The sequence below is a fragment of the Chaetomium fimeti genome (assembly GCF_033439085.1).
Source record: "Chaetomium fimeti strain CBS 168.71 chromosome Unknown B0H64scaffold_1, whole genome shotgun sequence".
Lineage (NCBI taxonomy): Eukaryota > Fungi > Ascomycota > Sordariomycetes > Sordariales > Chaetomiaceae > Chaetomium > Chaetomium fimeti.
Window position 1 is genome coordinate 2012108 of NW_026944329.1, and position 19879 is coordinate 2031986.

Sequence of the window (19879 nt, forward strand, 5' to 3'; positions counted from 1 at the left end):
GTCGACAATCGCCAGCAGCGTCTCCCCACCACGACCCTCACCTCGTAGCCCCGATGCTTTTGGCAGTTGACCAGGGCGCAATAACACAGACATCGAAAGACAGTTTCACCTCCTGGCGGGCAGCTCGCCAGAACGGAACCCAGGGTATATAAGCAGCCACGGCCCCCTCACTCCAACGCCAAGCTCGGGGTTTCCATGTTCTCAAGTCCCATTGTCTTCCATCCCATCTCCAATCTCCAATCGCCAGCCAACACCGCGCCGCTTCCATTTCCATCCCCATCCTCCATCCCCAGTGGGCCGCCCGCCGCCCCTCGTCGATCGCGGACAGCTCCCACCCACCCTGCCGCGCCGCCTAAAGAAGCGCCCGTCACCTACCCGCTTTATTCTGGAGTTAATCTCCGACCGACCGGTCCTCTCTTTTGCCGCCGCAAAACGCCCACGCAACCCCCGGGGGAGCAGCCGACGACCGTCTTTGATCCGCAACCGGCGCGGTCCCGCGGGACTCGACCGCAACCTAAAACATGCATCAACCGCCGTACCCCCCGAGCCAGGCACAGCCGATGCCCCCCGATATGCACCCGCATCCCCACCAGCCGCCGTATCCCGCGCACCAGATGCAGCAGCTCCCGTCAATGCCCCCACCGGGCACCCAATACCAAGAAAGCGTTCCGATGGCAGGTCCCGGAGCGCTGCCGCCAGGACAGTCCGCCGCCGACGCCGCCCAGCCCTCCCCGTCGCAATCGCAGGAACGCGCCCCGCTCACCCCCGAGCAGAAACGCCAGCAGGAGTTGAATCTCAAGCCGTACTCGTCCGAAGATGACCAGAGCCGGGTATACTCGTAAGAACTTTTTTCCCTTCCAGGGCCGCGCTGCTCGCTTCGGTTACTGCAACCGAGGCGGCGCCCATGCGCGCCATGTGTGTTTTGGGACCGCTGTGGACAGGGCGCTAATTCGAGCTCCGGCAGCTTGGATGTTGTGCAACAGCCGCAACGTGCGCGGATGTGTGGCTTCGGTGACAAGGTACGCTTGTCTTTCTGCGCTGGGGATTTCGGCCTGTCGGACGGAACCGTGGGCTGACAGCCAGATAGGACCGGCGGCCCATCACGCCTCCGCCCTGCGTGAGACTCGTAGTTAAAGACGCGAAGACCGGGAAGGAAATCGATTGCAAGTAAGCGGACCGACCACCCCCCTGGCGGAGGCCAAACACTTGGGCCGCAGCTGACCAGGTGCATTCTCGTCCGACAGCGAGATAGAGCATACAATGTACGTCCTCAACGTTGACCTCTGGTCCGAGGATGCCTTGAAGGAGGTGAACCTCGTTCGCCATACCACAGCCACGCCATCGATATCGTCCACGTCGCCTGCGTCATACGCCCAGATCGAGCAGACCACGCCGGCGTACTCGCACATCCTGCCATCCAGCCGGGATATGGGTTACTCCCAGCAAATGTCCTACCCTCCCCCGGGCCAGGCTGTTAGCCCTTATGGCATTCAGCCAGCATATGGTCAAGGTAGGCTATTGGTCGCCCCTTGCGGGACGCACCCTTTTGAGGCCCGGTTGGCTAATCATTGCCCGCGCAAGCAGGCTTCGTTTCGCCCAACGGAACTGGCTACCCGCCCCCGAATCAGTACTATCCCCAGGCCGAGCTCCAGGGCTTGACGCAGCTCGTAACCTCACCCTACGGCCCGCCCAGAGTCTACGAACCCCAGTTTGGCAGCATGCCTCAGCGCATGTCTATCAGCGGTAACCCACCGTCGGGCATGTTTACTCGGAACCTCATCGGCAGCTTGGCTGCCAGCGCTTTCCGCCTCCAAGATACCGTGGATAAGATCGGAATATGGTTTATTCTGCAGGATCTTAGCGTCCGCACCGAGGGTTGCTTCCGGTACGTTCTCCTTTCGGCTATCTTCCGGTCGGCTGGGCTAACTCATACATCAGGCTTCGTTTCTCCTTCGTAAATGTCGGCGCTCCCGGCCAGGCGGGCAACGGCTCCATCAACGTCGGCAAGGCCCCCGTCCTTGCCTCTGTCTTCAGCGACGTCTTCCAGGTCTACTCGGCCAAGAAATTCCCGGGAGTTTGCGAGAGCACGGCTCTGAGCAAGTGTTTCGCCAGCCAGGGCATCAAGATCCCTATCCGCAAGGACAACCCGAATAAGAACGCGAACCAGGACGACGACGATTACGACTGAGCCCGCCTCGCCGGTTAACACTGTCATTTCTCATGCTCGGGGGTTACGACTGTCAAACCACCAAACCAGTTTCGGCCCACGCATTTGTCAACCTGTATTAGACAGCGGTGGGCGGCATCCGTATTCGTCTTGCTTTCTCGACCATTCCCGTCTCCCCCCCCCCCCGCCGCCCCGCCCGGGAGAAGCGTATAGACCGGGAAGGAGGAAGGCGACGGAGCGTTCGGGAGGATGGGTGGCTGGTGGTTTGCTGCTGATGAAAAAGTTTCTCTCTTGTTATCGTTCGGGTCATGCCTGTTGGAAAATGTCATGATTCAGGATCGCGGTGATACCAATTGCCATTCGGGCCGGGTTCTGGGTGGCGGAGGAGGAGAAAGCGCGGATCGGGTCAACTTGTTTATTATGCTGGTTTTTGTATTTTTCCTGACATGTTTGCTTGTCTGTCTCATCATGTATGCACGCCATTTCCCAACACGACGAGAATCAGGGTAGATGGGTTGGTGGGTAGATTGGGTACATAGTTCGCGCTGGCTAGATTTGGAATCCGAGTCCCCCCCTTTTCGCAGTTCGGCCCCCGAGCTCTAATATCGTTTATCCTAATAATAACACGGTAGCTCCAGCAACTACGCATGCCACACCATCTGTACCTCGCCGCCGGTATTGAAATATATGTTGTTGTGGCCACTCCACGTCTTCGCGGTCTGACGTCCCACAAGGCAAGCCACAGGGTCGCACCGAGCCTCCTCACGACATTAGTGCGAAAGTCTGGCCAACGGGAGACGCGAGGGAGAGACCGCCGGCGACATGACGTGCAGGCAGGCTGGTGACTGTGTGTGTGTGTACGCGTGCGCGCTGTGCCGGACTGCAAGTCATCACCCGACACATGTGGCTGTACATCAACCACAGTACACAGTACTGCGGCTAATCATTCCGCTTTTTGGTTTATACTGTATCGCCTGTATCTCCGGCTGGGTTCCGGTTTATCTCCCTTTTCTCTGTCTCTACACCAAGAGGGTTCGAGTACTATCTTCAACGATGGGGTTGCGAATAGGACATGATTTCTTGTTCGGCAGTACGCGACTGAGTCCCTCTTTGGAAACGGCAGGGGTCCATAATGACCCGTGGAGTTGTTGATTCGGGGCTGACACGAGGGATTTGAAGGGCTATTTAATGTCTACTATCTGAGACTGGAGCTGCAGTGTAACCATCGGGCTGAGGTTGGTTGCCTGCCGGGGTTTGGGCGATTCCGCGGTGTGAAACAAACCACCAAGCAGCTATCGCCGGGCAGATTTCCCCAACCCTTTGAATTAGTAGGCCCCAAGCGTCGAGCGAAAATCAAATCTGAATTTTGGTACCTGGCACGAAAATTAAACTTTTAACGCTTTATTTACTACCGGGCACTCTGAGGATGGAAGACGGTTCGTCCCAAACAACCCGGTCACTGCTGGGACAGAATGGCTTGAACCCCGCTCACCGAGTGCCACCTTCAGGGCAGTTCCCCAGGGCTGGATCCACGGAGTCGACGGAGTCACCGAAGAGAAGGAATCGCCAAGCGAAATGACACCATCGGGCACTTGCAGCCGATGCTCATTCTTCGGTGGGAAAGCATGGTAGTGCCCTCAATTGATTTAGCATGCTAGCATCTCAACCCATGCCGGGCTCGTTGCGCGTTCCTGGGCAAAAACCGGGCAACACCAGGCGGGTGTCTCACCTCCTCTTGCCCCTCACCACAACCGCCCTGGAGGTGAGGGGCAACTCACTCGAGGCGGGGCAAGCTGGAATTTCAGGGGTGCCCAGGTGATGTCAGGCCAAGACGGGCACGCCAAAACTAGCAGATCTTGTCCCTTGTTGCTGCTGTCAACTGAAGGAAAGAAGGTCTAGAAGGAAAATTCCTGCAGCCTTGTGATCAAATTTTGGAGATTCCCGGGCGGAGCCAAGGAATTGGAGAATTTGAGGCTGGGATCGTTCCCAAATGGGGCATTCCAGGTTCTGAAGCATAAATCCACCGCGGGGTCCCAGCTTCAGGTTGCCTTCTTTGTTTCAACAGTGGAAATAAAGTACCATACCACGTGCATACATACCTCTCTATCTCCATGTGTTTCCCGCAATAAAATCTACCACCGAACCGATCGCGACCCAGCCATCACTCACGTCGTCAACTTCTGGCATCCCGCCACCCCTCTGTACCCCGAACGCAAGCAAACATGTCGTCGCACTTCCAATCCTCCGGTCGAGGCGGCGCCGGCAACATCGTCGACAGCTCCAAGACGGCACAGATCCAGCCCGAGGACCTGAAGACCCCAACCCTCAAAACCTCAATGGTGACCACAGGTCGGGGCGGGACCGGCAACTTTGCCGCCGGCCTCGATGCCGAAGAGAAGCGCCGTCGCCAGGACGTTGAGCCGTAAGTTCCCACCACCCCACCCCTTCCCCCATCTTGGAGCATATCCACCCCGACAAAAGGGAAAAAAAAAAAAGAAAAAAGAAAAGAAAGAAAAAGCTAACAAACCCCCCCTCAGAGTCGTCCGCCGCCCCAGCCACGGCGCTATGCACGTCGGGCGCGGGGGCACGGGCAACGTGGTCAAGGACGCATCGGCCCCGGCCGCGGTGTCGGAGAAGCCGACAACGCCTACCACCACCGCTGAAGACAGGGAGAAGAGCGGGTCGCCCGTCGTGGGCGGCGGCGATGGGAAGGAGGACGGCAGCGAGAGTGATGATGTGGCTGTGCCGGCGGCGCGCAGGCCCGACGAGGTCGGGTGGGCGGAGAAGGGGAGGAATTTGCTGTTTGGGAAGAAGTGAATTTGAGATTGGGGGGGGGGGGGGGGGGGGGGGGTTGGAGGTGTGGAAAAGGGTTGGGGGTCGGCGTTCTGGAGGGGTGATGGGCTGAAGCTTTATTTCTCTGGGTTGGTTCGTTTTACGCCTGGTTTGTTGCTACCTGTTGGACGGGTTGGTGTTGCTTTGATGGCTCCCGTGGCTCTTCATACCCCGGCGTTGGTGTTTAAAATTCGGACGGATCGGAATGAAGCTTTTCTGTATGAGCGGTTGTATAGAACCGCGGTGTATGAGTCAATTGGTATGGGTCAATAACTATGATGGCGATTAAACTTGATCACAAGTCGCTGTAGGAAAGAGGGCAGCAAGCTTTCCTTCTGACGCCGTCGACAACCTTTCCCGTGACATATATCCGGAGGAATACCGATGCGGAGCCGAGCTCGAGAACTTACCCCTTTACTCCGCATATCTCCAACCTAAAAATTAACAATCTATACATACCACTCTCATCAAACCGTCCGGCACATTGGGGAGTAGCTGTCACATCCCACAACTATGTCAACCCCCCCAACAATCCTCCTCGAGGATACCCCCACCCCCTCCGAAGCCCTCCTCGCCCTCTTACACGCCCACCTACCACACTCCATCGCCGTCCTCCGCCACCTCCAATCCGCCCGCAACTTCCCCGGCGGCAGCACGCCAACCACCCACATCCTCTACGCCCACCATTCGGAGACAGACGCGGAGGGGGATACCAACGCCCCCTTCGCCGCGGCGTTCGTCGACCTCGCGCGCGCGCCAGAGACCCAGCTATCCATCTACTCCTCCCTCGAGCGCAGCACAAATGAGCGCACCAGCACCACCAGCAGCAGCAGCAACGGTGCCGTCGAACCGGGCGACTACCACTGGGCCGGCCGGCCCTTGCAGGACGAAGCGGCACTAGACCTAGTCCTCGCGCTCTTCCGGCGCACGCGGGCGCTCGCCATCCGAGCCAGCACGGAGCAGCAGCAGGACACGACGACGATGATGGTGACGACGACGACGCCGCTCGTGGGCTCGCTGCACGAGACGGTACGGCGGGGCCTGCTGGCGCGCGGGGGTGGCGATGGCCCGGTCGGCGGCGGTGCCGCCCGGGCGGGAGTGGGAGTTTAATGGCAAGTGGCTGTTCAGGGTGGAGGACCTGCCGCGCGAGGAGGGCTGGTCGCTGCCGCAGGGGGTGCGGTGGGATCGGGTGAGGCGGGAGGATGCGGGGGTTGTGCAGGGGCGGACGAGGGTTACGAGGTTGCCGTAGGTTTTTCTTTTTCTTTTTTTGTTTTGGCTGGTTTTTATATACGTGTTGGAAGGGGGGGTTGACTAGGTGGTTTGGCGATGAAGTGCTGATTATGTTGGTGCTTGTCTAGGGAGACGCTGCTTATGCTGCCGAGTACGGTGATGAGGTTGGAGGATGGGACACCAATCGCGTGGGCGTTTATGGGTGAGTTAGGAGGGAGATTGATCATGGCTTTGAGGTATCTAGCCAACTAACACGTCATCTGAACATTAGGACTTGATGGGACGCTTATGACATTACACGTCGAGGTTAGTTCTAGCTGGCATCAATAACCATGTTTCGAGCCACAGGCATTGCTAATGAGTGTTTTAGGAACCATATCGCCAGCGCGGTCTAGCAAAGGCCTTGGCCTGCAAGTTAATGCGGGAGCACATCTCGGATTATAGTGACGACGGTTGGGGGGCCGCCGACGTGTATGTTGGAAACAGCCAAAGCCAAGCGTTGTGCCGGAGTATTGGCGGCAAGAAGAGTTGGATCTTATCTTGGTAATATTGAGCGAAACGCGTTATTCGTATCGGGCTCTCAGCTAACAGGTTACAGGGCAAAGGTTGATCTTTCCACTGTGGGAGACCCGATGTGAAGAGTAGAAAAGGGGTTTTTATAACATATCGAAGTCCAGTCCTCCACATGCTTTTAGCCGGTTTTACATGGTACCATGGCATTATATACACTGAATACTAGGCCCGCGCTGCTATTGGGAGTCTGTCTTGGTCAGGCGATGGATCTCCTGGAAGAAGAATTTCAGGTCGTCGGGGTTGACAAAGGGTGTGATTCCTAGGATGATGTTAGCGGCATGCTGTGTGGTTTTGGTAAGATAAATAAACACACCATGCCCGAGATTTACGATCCAGCCTTTTCTCCGGTTGGCCCAGTCAAAGCCCTTCACCATCTCCTTTATAACCTCCGTGATGGCGGCATGCGAGCCGTACAGAACACCGGGATCGGCGTTGCCCTGGAGAATGACTGGGCGGTCACCGACCGTCTTGACGGCCTCGGCGGGATCGTGAAGCCAGTCGAGGCCGACAATGTTGTACCCCATGTTGCATGCAGCGTCTAGGGCATACCATGCACCCTTGGGGAAGACAACCATCGGAACGGGTTCCAGCCCCATCTCCCTGAGCCTCGGGGGAAGGTGCTTGGCAATGTACTCCAAGTAGGGCTGAGAGAACTGTTTGAACGACGATGGTGAGAGTTCGCCCGCCCACGAGTCGAACACTTGGACAAGCTGGTATGAATGGTCAACGAAAGCCCAAAGAGACAAGGGTCGATTGAAATACCTGGGCACCCGCCTGGACTTGAAGTGCGAGATATTCGACGCAGAGTTCCGAGATCTTCTGCAGGAGGGCCTTGGCCTCCTCGGGGTACTTGTAAATCCACTTCTTGGTCTCCTTGAAGAACTTGGACCCCCCACCCTCGACCATGTAGCAGAACAAGGTCCAGGGCGCTCCGCAGAAGCCAAACAACGGCACACGCCCCTGGAGCTTCTTCCTGGTCAGGGTAATGGCCTTGTAGACATAGTCGAGCTCCTTCGCGACGTCGACATCGCGCTTCATCACCTCGGCGTATTGGCCGTCGTCTGGGCTCTGGAGGGGACTGGGGAAGTGCGGCCCCTTCTTGTCGACCATCTCGACAACCATACCCATGGCCTGGGGGATCACCAGGATGTCGGAGAAGATGATGGAGGCATCGAGGAGGCCGGAATAGCGCTCAATGGGTTGCAGAGTCAGAGTGGATGCGACCTCGGGGTCCCTGCAGCACTCAAAGAAATCACGGCCGCCTTTCGCCTCGTGGTACTCAGGGAGATACCGACCAGCTATGCTGGTAGTTAGCACATGCATATTAGGGTAGTGCCGTCGACGGGCGGGGTGCCTTACCCTGCCGCATCACCCAGATGGGCGGCCGTTCGACCTTTTCGCCTGTATTCTAGAGTCAGCGTTTCGGTTCCAATTCATCTAAAAGACAAAAAAACGAAAAAGAAAAGAAAGAAAAAAGAAAGAGAACCGGGAAAGAAGCCCAAAACTTACCGCGAGCAACCCGCAAAATCAAGTCATTTTGGAGAGGGGGGAATTGGTGTTCCATGGTTGCGGTTGTTGATATCAAGCAAGCTTAAGCTCTCAAGGTTCTTAGGTAAATCGTGTTCTGGAACTTCCCCGCCAACTCTTAGATGGCGGGGGTTAGCTAACTAAGGTAATGGCATTTGACACGGACGCGGGGCACCGGGACAGTCGGCCAAGCCGCTCCCGGTCTGCGCCACACCTGCAAGGTACCCTGCCCGAGCCCAAGTTCCGCCCAAGGCCATTGTTCAGCCACACCAGGTACCGATTCAAGGTCGGCCAAAGCTTCTGAACGTCAAAGCTTCAATCATTGCGCGAAAAGTTGGGGGGGTTTTGGCTCAACTTGCGCCGACAGCAACCGACGACGACGGGACCAATTGGTCTCAACACCTCGCACCCTAACCGCATGCCGCTCCATCCACGAGTTTTAACCCTCGCTTCTTGGATGGAGCTGGCAAAACTCGCCAACCGCTCTCCCCGCCTCACCTTCCCCCCCGCTCCTCGGCAATGACTCCCCGGGCCTCGCAGTGTCGCGCCGCCCTCCAACGCCAGATAGTCCCATCGAAAGATTCAATATGGATTACGGATGGCTTGCTCGCCAGCGCCTTTGAACGATACTGCTGCGTGTCGAGGACGTGGAACAGAAAGGCGAGCAATGTTCCGGGACCGCTCGAGAGCCAACGCCGACTCGGACGGCGGCGCATGGGGGATGCTAGCACATGGCACTGTCCGCCAACGCCGCCATCTTGGGCGTTTTTAGTGCCGTTAAACCTAACACAATGGACTTGGAAGCCGCCATCATTAGCTTCCACACGAGAACGCAACCAACGGCGATACGACGATAGTACCCCCACAGAATCGATATCGTTGGTACCTCGATTGTTACGAGAGTCGGCACCCCAAGAGGCTGGAAAGCCGCTTGTGGCTTTTACGAGTGCGGCAGCGGCATTACCCGACCCAAGTTCGTCACCCGTTGGCACAACGCGACCTGACCCTTATGCAGCCCTCATGGGTGGTTTCCGGTGGGCAGTTACGCATGCCGACGACGAGCGCCTCGCATCCTACACCGGGAAGTTGTGCAGCAGGTTCAGACAACGTATCATGCTTGGGGAGATTCCACCAAATGACATCCTTCCGCTGTCGAGAGAAATATGGGAAATGCTGGGTTCGCGATTGCAGGGGTCAACATTAGATCACCGACTCTCCTTGTCGTTCTGTAGGGCGATTCTAAGCGGTATTACCGGCTCTAAGGTGTTCTCACCCGATCTCCTGGATGCGCAATTTTGGAACACATTCCTCGTTCAGATGTCCAAACTTCCAGCCGACGATACGCTCTGCAACCTTTTCGTCAAAGTCATGGCGTCGATGCCTGCAGCCCACCAACCCCGCGTTTCCGAAGGTATTCTCTCGGTTCTTGACTGTTTTTTCTCGGCCTGGAATCACTCACGATTGGTGCTCGGGGGTTGTGAGACCAGGCGGCTGATGGACATCGCCATCTTGGGAGAGCTGTATGAGAAGCAACAAAAGCTGTCTGCCTTGCCTGCATGTCTACGACAGGTCAAGGCAATTTCAGCTGCATTGCAGGCCGTTACCCTGGAAGAGACAAAACCGTTACTCTCCGCTGCCCACCGCCTCGTCTTCACTGCCGCGGGCGCCTGGCAGACAGGTCGGCACACTCTACGTTACGGCTGGCTTTATGTGCTCGCCCAGAATCCCCACATCAACGAAGGTTTTCTGTTCGATGCCGCCGCGTCCCTTTCCCACTCGTCGTTGAACATGCAACCCTTGTCGGTGGTAGAGGTGTCCTCGCTGCTACTGACGCAGTGGGCGAGTCGGGGATACCTCAGGGGCCCTAAGGACGTTTATCGTGCTTATAGACGGCACCGCGGAAAACGCGATGAGGCGGCGCTCGCGGCGCTTTTCCTCGCAGTCTTTTCCCGCGGGAAAGGCGAGACCAGGAAGGGCCTGTACCGGAGCGCTTGGAAACTATTGACCAAGCTACAACAGACGGACTACGTGATGCGGTCGCTACTGTTTGACACGCTCACCGGGAAACTCCCCGTGCGCATGCTCGAAGACCTCGCGTTCACATCCAACAACCACCTTACGGCAATCGACCTCCGTGATCTGTGGTCTGAAGAGGTCATGACCAAAGATCAACCGCAGTGGTTCCCGGGCGCTTTTGACAAGTACGCCGAAGACATCGTCCGCGACCCGACTATCCCTCCCAAAGAGATATGGCGCGTTCTGGACATCGGCAAGCTAGAACAGCAGGGTTCGACATTTAGGAGCAGGATCCTGCGCCACCGCGGCACGTTCGGGAAACGGCGAGCGGCGGTCGTGGAGAAGATGGCTAAGGCGTTTATGGAAGCGCCGCATCTCTCGGACCGCGCGGCCCTTCGCCACGTCTCGCGGTCCTTTGCGTTCCTCAAGGCAATCAGGGGCCAGGTCCCCGACTTTATCATCCAAGACATGTATCGCATCGTCACCAAAGACTTATGGGAGGAGAATCCCGGGAGGACAAAGCGGCTGCTATGGTTTCTGAGAATTGTCGAGAGAAGACACGGCCTCGAGATTGCTTGGTCGTGCCGTCTTGCGCTGAGGCGTTGGAGGGCTAGGCTGATGCAGGACTGGATAAGCAAGGGCGGAGGTAGGCAGTTTTGAGCGGGTTTGCACACAGGTCAAGAGATGGACGACACGGGGCCATGTCTCGCTACAGACTTGCCAGAGAGTTGATTCTTTCGACGAAAATAAAGTCACACAAAACATCCCAACCGCCTAGCCTGGTCACCCTAGCCGAGTGCTAGCTCCGCAAGCTGTCCTCATGCTCATGTTACGCACATCATCCCACGTGAGGGGGGAGGCGCAAAAATAACAAGAGGCCCAGGTCATGCCAGTGCCCCATACCACACCAGTAACAACAACCTCCACAATATCCCACACCACACCACGGAATCTCACTCAAACCATGCCCTCCTTCCTAATTCTCCCCTCGTCAATTCTTGCCTCCCCCCATCATCACCTGACAGCATAGGGCAGGGTAGGTTCCGGGCTCGCCCGCCATGGTCACACAGGGGGGAGCGCAGCAACAGTAACTCACGTCCCACGGCATGCTTAGATCGATGTGTGGGGCCGGGGGGGGGGGGGCGGGAGAGGGAGCGCAGGGAGGGCAAAGAAGACAAGAGAAGCACCCGCTCATACACTCCGTTCAGTGCAGAGTACATCGTGGTGGCGTGTGCGCGTTTTTTACTCACACGCGCGCGCGCGCGCCATGTCTCACCGGGATGCGTGATGTCGGATGAGGGGATGGGGCGCGTGCACGTGTGGTGGGGATGCATGTTGGGCGTGTGTGTGCGTGTATGGGTGGACGGGTGGTGGGTGATGGGAGGGAGGGCAGCTGGTATGGGTTGGTTGGGTTGGTTTGGTCAAGCTGTTGTTGGGGTCGGGGGTGGGGGAGGGGGATGAAGGTGAGGTGGTGCGGGAACGGGCGACCATCCCGCTTTCCCCGGCGGCTCCCCCCACCCTCCCTTCAACGCCCTTCTTTTTTCTTCTTCCTCTAGTGGCGCCCTGCTTGGCTTTGCGGTTGCTCACTCGTGTCGGTGGATGCCTTGGGTGATCTGGAACGGCAAGCTGCCTCCCCTGACGGGAGCGGAGGAGGAATGCGAGCGGAGGTCGTTTCACTTTCGACGCCCGACACTCGATCTCCCCGATGGACCTAATCTCGATGCTGCAGCAACCCTCTAGGCTCCCCTTCAACCCCCGATAATTAATACCACTGATAGGACGGCGTCATGTAGGCGTGCGACACATTACCAATCACCCAGCTCGCATTCCAATCCTGGATCTTTCCTAGACTTCCCCCCCGTGCCTGTGAGAGAAAGGTACCGGAGCTCTTGTCTCAGTTCTGCGTCGCGTCGGAGCCGGAGCGGCGCGGACACTGACTGTTGCTGCAAAAAACTCGTCGCGGGCCGACTCTGCGCTGGGATGGGCTCGTCGGATGGTGGGTTCATCTCGAGGTTCGACAAGATCCCTTGGAGCTGTGGTCAGAGCCAAGCTTTTGCTCAACCATCCGAACGCCTCCACAGAAGAGGTCGCCAAGCTGCTAGGGTCGGCTGATCTACGGCGCTAGGCTGGAACTCTCCTAGCGTGGAAGTGGGGTGGGGAGTTTTTGTGTGAACGTGGTCAGGGAGTCGGGTTGGAGACAGAGCTTCATTGAACTTGGGATCAAAAAGCACATGACATTAACTGTAGCGGGCGACATTAAAACCCGGTTTGGTTGGATTCCATAAAGTGACATACCTTACACCTGCTATATTAGGCGTCCCATTTTATCTTTACCTGTTCCGAAGGAACCCTCGTGAATGGAGGAGTCTCGGCCATCTCGGGGACTTTCTCGCACCGTCCGGCAGCGAGCGGGAGCTTCGCGTCCGGGTGGGTCAGGCAGGACCCTGGAAAACGCAAAGCAAGACGCCTTTATCTGACACCGACAAACGTCTGGGTTGGAATGGAGGAAGACGTACCTAAGGAAAAGCATGGGAGGGGAAACTTGAGTTAAATTTACCCGGCTCAACCACCAGGTACGGGCCGAGTCTCGGACCAACCCGACAATGCCAATGTCGCCATAGAATTCCAAAGACACCCGGCAAGATGGGAAGGGCTCCGAGACGTTGAGAGATCCCACCCCACGCGCGCAGAGTAGGATCGAGAGGTTACTCGGTACAGGGTGTGTGGGGTCGGGAACGAGTTGTAGCCGAAGCGTCCTTGACCCGGATACCGAGCTCACAATCTGCAGCCCGGGACGATCTGCGTCGGGCACTCGTTACCTGCAGTGGTAAATACTGGACTCTATAGACTCCTTCCCGCAGGAAAGAACTGCCTGTAACCGGCCCGGGGTGGGCAGGGATATGGGATCCGGACAGCGGGTCGCCGGAAATCGTCCCTTCCCAAACTGTCCCCTGCCTGCGTGCGAACTGCTGCCAGCCTGTGCACTGCTAGGCTGCAGTGAGTGTCGCACGCCAGAAAACGACGGGGTGCCTTCCAGTCTGAGTGTGCGGAATATCCATGGAGACCTGATGGAAGGCACCTGGGGTGTAAGCATCCATTGGAGGTCGCCCACGTTCCAGGTTGCTCAGGACGGCGGAAGTCCCCTCAAAGCACTTACCTGGACAGAGTCTAGAGCACTGGCACATAACACAGGCCACAGAGCCCCCGCTACCTTGTGTTCCTACCTAAGAATGGAATAAAGCCCGACACCCTCACGAGGCCATGCGGTTGTCAAATCAAACCGGCACCTACATGCGTTGGCTACCTACCTAGTCGTTGGAACTCTCGAGCGCAGGTGGGGATGGACGCGATGCAGCAGCGTTGAGACGTCGGGTCTGCTGGAGACGGGACCGGGTCGGCTTGAACTGAACTGGCCGACCGAAGTCACTGGGCACCTAAGACTGGACGTCTATCCGATGTCGAGTGTCCCCCGGTTGCAACAAGCCGACACCAAGCAGCGGACGAGCCGGCACAGGCCTGGCATATCTGCACCTTGGCTGCACGCAACAGACAGGCCGCGACTCCAAGCACCCGCCACCAATCTATTTAAGTTTGAACTTCTACCCTTGCTTCCAACCATCCGAGTCCCTCGTTTTGTCCGTCATTTCGACCTCGACCTCGACCGCTTTCACTCCCGCATCAATTATTCGACATGTCTACTATTTCATCTACTTTGGCATTTCTCATGTCTTAACTGCCACAAACACACGCTTAGTTCTTTTGCCTGAGACCCTTCTGCCGACCCATACGCTCATTTTCCGTCTTTTGTGGCCCGCCTTGATATAATACCGGGCCTTTACCCCCAAGACGTTGCTGGCTATTCCTCGACATTTTCTAGACCTTGGCCATGGCCACTGGTAACCAGATCCCGGATATGATGCCCGTTCACTACTGGCCCCATCCAACACACTCGGCGCCGCTCCGACAAAGCCAGGGCAACTACGGCACCGCGTTACCACATCGATCGACTCCGACGCCGCAATGCCCTGGTGGCGATGGGGCATCTGGGATGCTTGACCCGACCTCGTCTGGAATGCGGAGGCACAGTCTAGCCACAACAGCGCCACCACCTGCGCGCACCACCAAGTCGATCGAGAACACACCAGGAGGAGTAGATGAGCCTTCCGGTGGGCCACATAACGGGGAGGAAGACACCCACGCCCTCGGCGCTGGGTCTCCGACAGCCACCGCCGCCGCCTCTACCTCCCAGAAACCGATTCGCCGCCGTATGCGCATGATTACCTCCTGTCTCGAGTGCCGACGGCGCAAGCTCAAGTGCGAAAAGAAGCATCCGTGTCATAACTGCAGAAGGTTTCAGAGGGAATGTGTCTACCTGGGCCCCAACCTCGATGAGGCCAGTCAGCAGCGCTTGACCGAAATCAAGGAAAAGGTTGGCTCACTTGAAAGACAGTTAGAACGTGATGTGGCCAAGGGAGCAACCGCCCGCCGTGGCGGAAGTGGTAGCCCCGGCGACGCCACCGATCCCTATAACCAGCGGTTTGTGGCAGACGATGTCGAGGACGACCTCGGCGAGGACCGCGAGCTGCAGATTACCCCGATGGTAGCTCTCGACCTCACCTACGAAGACTATTCCGACGGCAACGGAACCGACGATCTCATTGACCTCGGAATCCGGGTTGGGAAGATGAGGATAACAGAGCGAATTGGTGGGCTAAACAGGCCGCGCATATCGGAAGAGGTACGCGCCCATGACACACAGAAGTCTCCCCAACCATGCTATCTCGCTGACGCCGCCTAGATCCAAGCCGGCATAGCCGATACCCAGAACCATATTTACGGTGCTCAGAGCGGCTTTGTGCCCGGTGGTGGACTGCAAGACGCCTCAGACCTCCCGGACTTTCTCAAGCCTGGGGATTCGTATCTGGCTCCGACCAGTGGCTTCTTTTTTGGCCAGTTTGCTGAGTCGCCGACCCTGCTTAGCCTGCTGCCGCCGATTGAGTTGGGCCACCGGTTGATGCGCCGCTACCTCGATGCCGTTCATCCCATCGCACGATGTGTCCACCTGACCTCCTTTGAAGGAATGTATACGTCGTTCTGGGAGGAAGTTAGGCAGGGAATCGAGCCTCGTACCTCGGTACAGGCGGTTGTGTTTGCGGCCTGGTTTAGCGCTGCTGTTAGTGTGGACGACAGCTTCTGTCGGGACCATGACTGCAGCAAAGCCCAGCTAGTACTGCACATGAAGATCGGGACCGAGACCGCGCTGAGCAAGGCTAACTTCCTGAGCACGACGAGGTTCGAGACTCTGCAGGCCTTCGTCATGTACTTGGTGAGTTACGCAGCACAGCGCCTTCCGGGCAGGCTAACAAGCACCAGCTTCCACTCTGCCGAGACGAGGTTTCTAGGGCTCATTCGGTTCTAGTCGGCGCCGCTGTCCGAGTGGCCGAATGCATGGGTCTTCACCGTGATGGCTCGGCATACGGTCTCACCACTCTGGAAACCCAAGTTAGGCGACTAGTTTGGCACCAGCTGTGTTTTCTTGATGTCCGCACATGCGAGGCCCAGGGGCCAAAGCCGGCCATACGGCGCGAGGACTACGACACCAAAATGCCCTTTAACTGCGAAGAGAACGAACTAACGCCGCAGGCAACAGTTCGGCCGGTGCCGGCAGAAACGTGGACCTCAATGCTCTTACCGATTATGCGCTTCGAGATCAACGAGATGATGCGCAACATCTGGACGGACCGGCGCAAGCTGGAAATCCGAAAGACGACGCTGACTGCCATGCTCACCAGGGTTGAGAACTTCCGGAAGCGGATGCTAGAGAAGTACAGCCGGCAGCTTGACGACCGGGTACCAATACAAATGTACGCCAGGCTTGTCATGGAGCTGCTCATCTTTCGGCTTCATGTCATGGTGCTGCACCCCTATCACTCTAACACGGCAGATCCTTTACCCGAGAAGCTGAGCGGCTTGTTGGTCACCAGCGGTGTCATGATCATCGAGATTGCCATCCGCCTGGAGTCGAATCCCATGTTCCGAGATTGGTCATGGTATTTGGGTGCCTATCAACAATATCAGATCGCCCTACTGCTTGCGACCGAAGTATTCTACCGGCCCAACCACCGAGTGGCTGAACGCATATGGCCCTGCCTCGACTGGGTTTTCCAGCTTGACCCAAACGTGCCGCGGGATCAAAAGAGTCTGCAAATACTGACCGAGATCATGAGCAAGACGAACCTCTACATGAACCTCCGCAAAGTCCGCGCGCCCACGACCATCAACCAGGCAGTGCCTGGAAAGCAGGCCGTCAAGGAATCCCCGCCGCCACCGTCGCTCCCGGACCAGCTGCCTCTTCAAGGCCAATCTCAAGGGCAACCATACCCATCCACCTCGCCGCTCCATCATGCAGCAGCCGGGACTGTTTCGATACTCAAGACAGAACACATCCCTTGTGCTTCCTTGCCGTCGTCTCTGTCCGGGCCCATGAACAACACCCTTGCCCCCAATGCCCTGCCGCCTGCTTCGTTTCCCATGGGCATGATGATTTCGCCTCAGCCACAGCCCCAGAACCAGCGCCAACACCAATATCAACATCAGCATCAACATCAACATCAGAATCAACAACACCAATATCAGCAGCATCAGCAGCATCAGCAGCATCAGCCGCTCGGCTTTCCGCCCGCCCATCATCAACACATGGTATTCACGGGCGTGACGAACGGCGAGGCCCTCTGGGGCTTGCCGCCGCAGAATCCCGGCCCGGGGAGCCCCGAGAACAGTAGCGACGGCGGGAGCGTGGCCGGCCAGTCGCAGCGACACGGAAGCATAGCCGGGCCATCGGGACAGCCGCCGGTGATTAATGTGATGCAGGAGCTTGATTGGGTGAGTTTTCTCCTTTTTCCTTTCTCTTTTCATTTTGCCTGTCGGGTCTAAGGTTTGTGTGGGTGAGAGAAGGGAAGGCTGATGATAGATATCTCATACAGGAGGCTCTCCATGAACTGTTCCCGACGGATCCGCAGACGGGCCAGTTGAGTTTCAATTCGTTTCTTGACAATGGGATGGGCCCGTGGTAGAGATGATGTGTTTTTGGGTTAAGGGTTGTCTAATGGTGCCCCGTATGGGTGCTCGTGTGTTTGGTGGAGTTGAATAGGGCATTTTGAAAAGAACGTCTTGGTAGGTAGCGGGACGCAAGTGTTTGTTGTGTGTGTTATATGGGCTTGCGTATTTGGCATTGAGATATAGAGCGTTAATTGACATTTGGCTGAGACCAATGACTCCGGTCTTCGCAGGAGGGCAGGTAGGGCTCTATTGTGATCTGATTAGTAAAGATATGTGAAATTGCGTCCAGCTCTGCCGATTATTTGCAAGCTTAAGTCTCGATGTTCAAGGTATGTATGTGCTTTGGCTATGCGAACAAAATATGCCTGCGTTGGTATCTATATTTTTATGGCAATGACTTGCCAGATACGAACCTGCTCAACGCATACTCATCCTATGGGCCTTCTTCGCACTCTCAACGCTAATAGCTAACTCTCTGTTTACATGTACCAGTCTATTCTATCCCTTGATCCCTCCCATCTACACATCTACTCCATCTTATCTAACAAGTACCTAATTAAATCCATCCCCACAACACTACAACACCACAACAGCGAACAAACCCCCCTCCTCCCTCCCCCCCCCGCCTCACCACAACACACAGCCCCTCTCCTTTCTTCAAAAAAAAAAAAAAAAAAAAAAAAGGGAAGAAAAAGAAACTACAAAACAACACCACTATCCCACCACCCCCCCGCCCCGCGATACCACCGCATCCCGTACCCCACCGAATCCCACCGCCACCACGCCTCATCCCCCCCAACCGTGCCCGTGCCCGTGCCCGTGCCCACCAGCCCCAGCGCCCGCAGCGGCGACGCCGGCACGGGTTCAAACAGCCACACCCCCGCGCGGCCCATGTCGTCGATCAGGCCCCAGGCTGTGAGTTGTAGCCAGAGGAGGGTGAAGAGCAGGTTGGTGAGGCGGCGGAGGAGGGTTTTACTTCTTTTAGGGGTGGGGTTGGGGAGGAGGTTGGGGAGGAGGGTGGTTTGGAGGGCAATGCCGACCGTTTGGAGGGCGAAGAAGGCGAGGGAGGTCCAGGGGCGGGTGATGCGCGGGACGGCGGTGTGGCCGCCGGCGGCGTGGAGGAGGCCGCTGAGGAGGAAGGCTAGGAGGGGTTCGGCAAAGAGGGCGGTGGGGGGTTTGTTGTTGGTGCTGTTGCTGTGATGGTTGTTGGTGTGGTTGTTGTCTTTGTTCGCTTCCGGCCCCACCTCAGGGCGACGGCGGGCCGCGAACCACCACCGCGCGGGCGCGACAAAACCGGCGCGGAAGGTCTGGTGCCACCAGCCGCCCCAGAAGCCGGCGAGGCCGCGGTCCAGGACCGAGGGCACGAACCCGCCAAAGAGGGTCGGGTGCTGCCAGAGCTCGGCGCGCGCGCCGAACAGGCTGCGCAGCGGGAAGACGATGGCGAGTTGGAGGAGGGAGTGGTACAGGTGTATGCCGGCCATGATGCCCGCGAGAGCCGGGATGTTGCGCAGCAGGGGGATGGTGAGCTGCGGGAGGGGCAGGCGGGCGTACAGTGGCGGGAGGGGGTACCCCTGGGAGGCGTAGTCTGGTCCGAGGACGAAGTAGGGGTCTTGCCGCATGATACTGGTCAGGAGGTCGATGGTCAAGTAGGAGAGTGTGAAGTTGAGAAGGCGGGAGCGGAGAAAGGCGGCATAGGTTTGCGAGCGCTGGGTGCCGGCGCGGGAGGCGAGCGGGATGAGGTCTATCCGAACAAGTTCGTTGCCGTCCAGGGGTTTAGTGGGAAAGGGCGGGTGGGGGATGGTCGAAATAGAAAAGTTCCATCCTGCGCCACGGCACGCGGTGAGAAGGTCGGCGGTCCAGCCGAGACGGGTGAGGTAAGGCGCGGTGGCTGGGAAGGGCTGCCAGAAGTATTCGTTGTGAGGGAGGGAGGCGGCAACGCTCTCATCGGGCGGCACCATGACAACTGCATCCTCTCTTTTACCTCCGTGGCCGTTTTCAGTCCGTCTCGGGCGCCGCTCAACCCTCGCCGCGTCCCATTGGGGCCGAGTAAATATCAGTAGCCTGAGGGCCCAGATCGTCCCCCAGACGGCGAGTAGTCCAGTTGCAAAAGCCACGGCTTCATTTATGGCAGATGTGGTCTGCAGGAGGTGGACGTTAAGATAGACGACTGTCGCGGCGACAAGCCAGCGCATTCGGTACAGCCATGGCCGGTTCGTGTGGGGGATGCTGAGGTAAAGAAGCGGAAGGAAAAAGCTGCCAACAAAGGACCAGGGGATGATCAGTGGTTTGACTTCACCGGCTGCAAGTGCCGTGTTGAATGCGTCCCGGTATTGTTGTCGCTGGTATACGGCAAGGTTGAAGGATTCTTGGTTTAGTCCGAACCCGGAGGCGGATCCGAGAGGGTGGACTGCCATCGGAGGCACCACTTTAACGCTATCCAAAATAGGAAATAATGAAGCAATTAAGGTTGTATAA

General features: G+C 57.5%; 7 protein-coding genes across 7 annotated transcripts; 5 read left to right on the forward strand and 2 right to left on the reverse strand.

Annotated features, from left to right (window-relative positions):
- The first annotated feature begins 401 nt into the window (after positions 1 to 401).
- B0H64DRAFT_14851 (velvet factor-domain-containing protein) lies at positions 402 to 2200 on the forward strand. Its single transcript, XM_062798399.1, has 6 exons — positions 402 to 838; positions 965 to 1019; positions 1088 to 1167; positions 1245 to 1510; positions 1585 to 1885; positions 1939 to 2200. The coding sequence occupies exons 1-6, from the start codon at positions 522 to 524 to the stop codon at positions 2186 to 2188; spliced, it is 1269 nt and encodes a 422-aa protein (XP_062663919.1). The 5' UTR covers positions 402 to 521; the 3' UTR covers positions 2189 to 2200.
- Positions 2201 to 4188: 1988 nt separating this feature from the next.
- Positions 4189 to 4999, forward strand: B0H64DRAFT_14827 (uncharacterized protein). Its single transcript, XM_062798393.1, has 2 exons — positions 4189 to 4589; positions 4705 to 4999. The coding sequence occupies exons 1-2, from the start codon at positions 4390 to 4392 to the stop codon at positions 4982 to 4984; spliced, it is 480 nt and encodes a 159-aa protein (XP_062663920.1). The 5' UTR covers positions 4189 to 4389; the 3' UTR covers positions 4985 to 4999.
- A 513-nt stretch (positions 5000 to 5512) lies between these two features.
- B0H64DRAFT_470507 (uncharacterized protein) lies at positions 5513 to 7136 on the forward strand (the record flags this gene model as incomplete). The annotated part of the gene is made up of 6 exons (XM_062807831.1): positions 5513 to 6028; positions 6099 to 6244; positions 6358 to 6431; positions 6501 to 6535; positions 6600 to 6772; positions 6828 to 7136. 6 exons carry the CDS (start codon positions 5513 to 5515, stop codon positions 6865 to 6867), a joined length of 984 nt encoding a protein of 327 aa, XP_062663921.1. The 3' UTR covers positions 6868 to 7136.
- On the reverse strand, positions 6923 to 8439 carry B0H64DRAFT_14902 (Uroporphyrinogen decarboxylase). Its single transcript, XM_062798402.1, has 5 exons — positions 8312 to 8439; positions 8162 to 8203; positions 7565 to 8100; positions 7116 to 7512; positions 6923 to 7061 (listed from the first exon to the last, which is right to left on the reverse strand). Exons 1-5 carry the CDS (start codon positions 8364 to 8366, stop codon positions 6979 to 6981), a joined length of 1113 nt encoding a protein of 370 aa, XP_062663922.1. The 5' UTR covers positions 8367 to 8439; the 3' UTR covers positions 6923 to 6978.
- Positions 8440 to 8610: 171 nt separating this feature from the next.
- B0H64DRAFT_380863 (uncharacterized protein) lies at positions 8611 to 11104 on the forward strand. Its single transcript, XM_062802759.1, has one exon. It carries the CDS (start codon positions 8849 to 8851, stop codon positions 11003 to 11005), a length of 2157 nt encoding a protein of 718 aa, XP_062663923.1. The 5' UTR covers positions 8611 to 8848; the 3' UTR covers positions 11006 to 11104.
- A 2848-nt stretch (positions 11105 to 13952) lies between these two features.
- Positions 13953 to 17726, forward strand: B0H64DRAFT_470510 (uncharacterized protein). Its single transcript, XM_062807832.1, has 4 exons — positions 13953 to 15083; positions 15144 to 15671; positions 15719 to 17227; positions 17329 to 17726. Exons 1-4 carry the CDS (start codon positions 14232 to 14234, stop codon positions 17416 to 17418), a joined length of 2979 nt encoding a protein of 992 aa, XP_062663924.1. The 5' UTR covers positions 13953 to 14231; the 3' UTR covers positions 17419 to 17726.
- A 22-nt stretch (positions 17727 to 17748) lies between these two features.
- On the reverse strand, positions 17749 to 19818 carry B0H64DRAFT_470511 (uncharacterized protein; the record flags this gene model as incomplete). Its single annotated transcript, XM_062807833.1, has 2 exons — positions 17749 to 17879; positions 18164 to 19818. 2 exons carry the CDS (start codon positions 19816 to 19818, stop codon positions 17822 to 17824), a joined length of 1713 nt encoding a protein of 570 aa, XP_062663925.1. The 3' UTR covers positions 17749 to 17821.
- Positions 19819 to 19879: the final 61 nt, after the last annotated feature.

Coding starts and splice junctions, on each gene's coding strand:
- B0H64DRAFT_14902 (XM_062798402.1), bottom strand. CDS start 8,366: ATGGAACACCAATTCCCCCCTCTCCAAAATGACTTGATTTTGCGGGTT. Junction 8,204..8,311: donor GATTTTGCGGGTTGCTCGCG/GTAAGTTTTGGG, acceptor TCTAGAATACAG/GCGAAAAGGTCGAACGGCCG. Junction 7,062..7,115: donor GATCGTAAATCTCGGGCATG/GTGTGTTTATTT, acceptor ACATCATCCTAG/GAATCACACCCTTTGTCAAC.
- B0H64DRAFT_14827 (XM_062798393.1), top strand. CDS start 4,390: ATGTCGTCGCACTTCCAATCCTCCGGTCGAGGCGGCGCCGGCAACATC. Junction 4,590..4,704: donor CGTCGCCAGGACGTTGAGCC/GTAAGTTCCCAC, acceptor ACCCCCCCTCAG/AGTCGTCCGCCGCCCCAGCC.
- B0H64DRAFT_470510 (XM_062807832.1), top strand. CDS start 14,232: ATGGCCACTGGTAACCAGATCCCGGATATGATGCCCGTTCACTACTGG. Junction 15,084..15,143: donor GGCCGCGCATATCGGAAGAG/GTACGCGCCCAT, acceptor GACGCCGCCTAG/ATCCAAGCCGGCATAGCCGA. Junction 15,672..15,718: donor AGGCCTTCGTCATGTACTTG/GTGAGTTACGCA, acceptor AACAAGCACCAG/CTTCCACTCTGCCGAGACGA.
- B0H64DRAFT_380863 (XM_062802759.1), top strand. CDS start 8,849: ATGACTCCCCGGGCCTCGCAGTGTCGCGCCGCCCTCCAACGCCAGATA.
- B0H64DRAFT_14851 (XM_062798399.1), top strand. CDS start 522: ATGCATCAACCGCCGTACCCCCCGAGCCAGGCACAGCCGATGCCCCCC. Junction 1,020..1,087: donor TGTGTGGCTTCGGTGACAAG/GTACGCTTGTCT, acceptor ACAGCCAGATAG/GACCGGCGGCCCATCACGCC. Junction 1,168..1,244: donor GGGAAGGAAATCGATTGCAA/GTAAGCGGACCG, acceptor CTCGTCCGACAG/CGAGATAGAGCATACAATGT.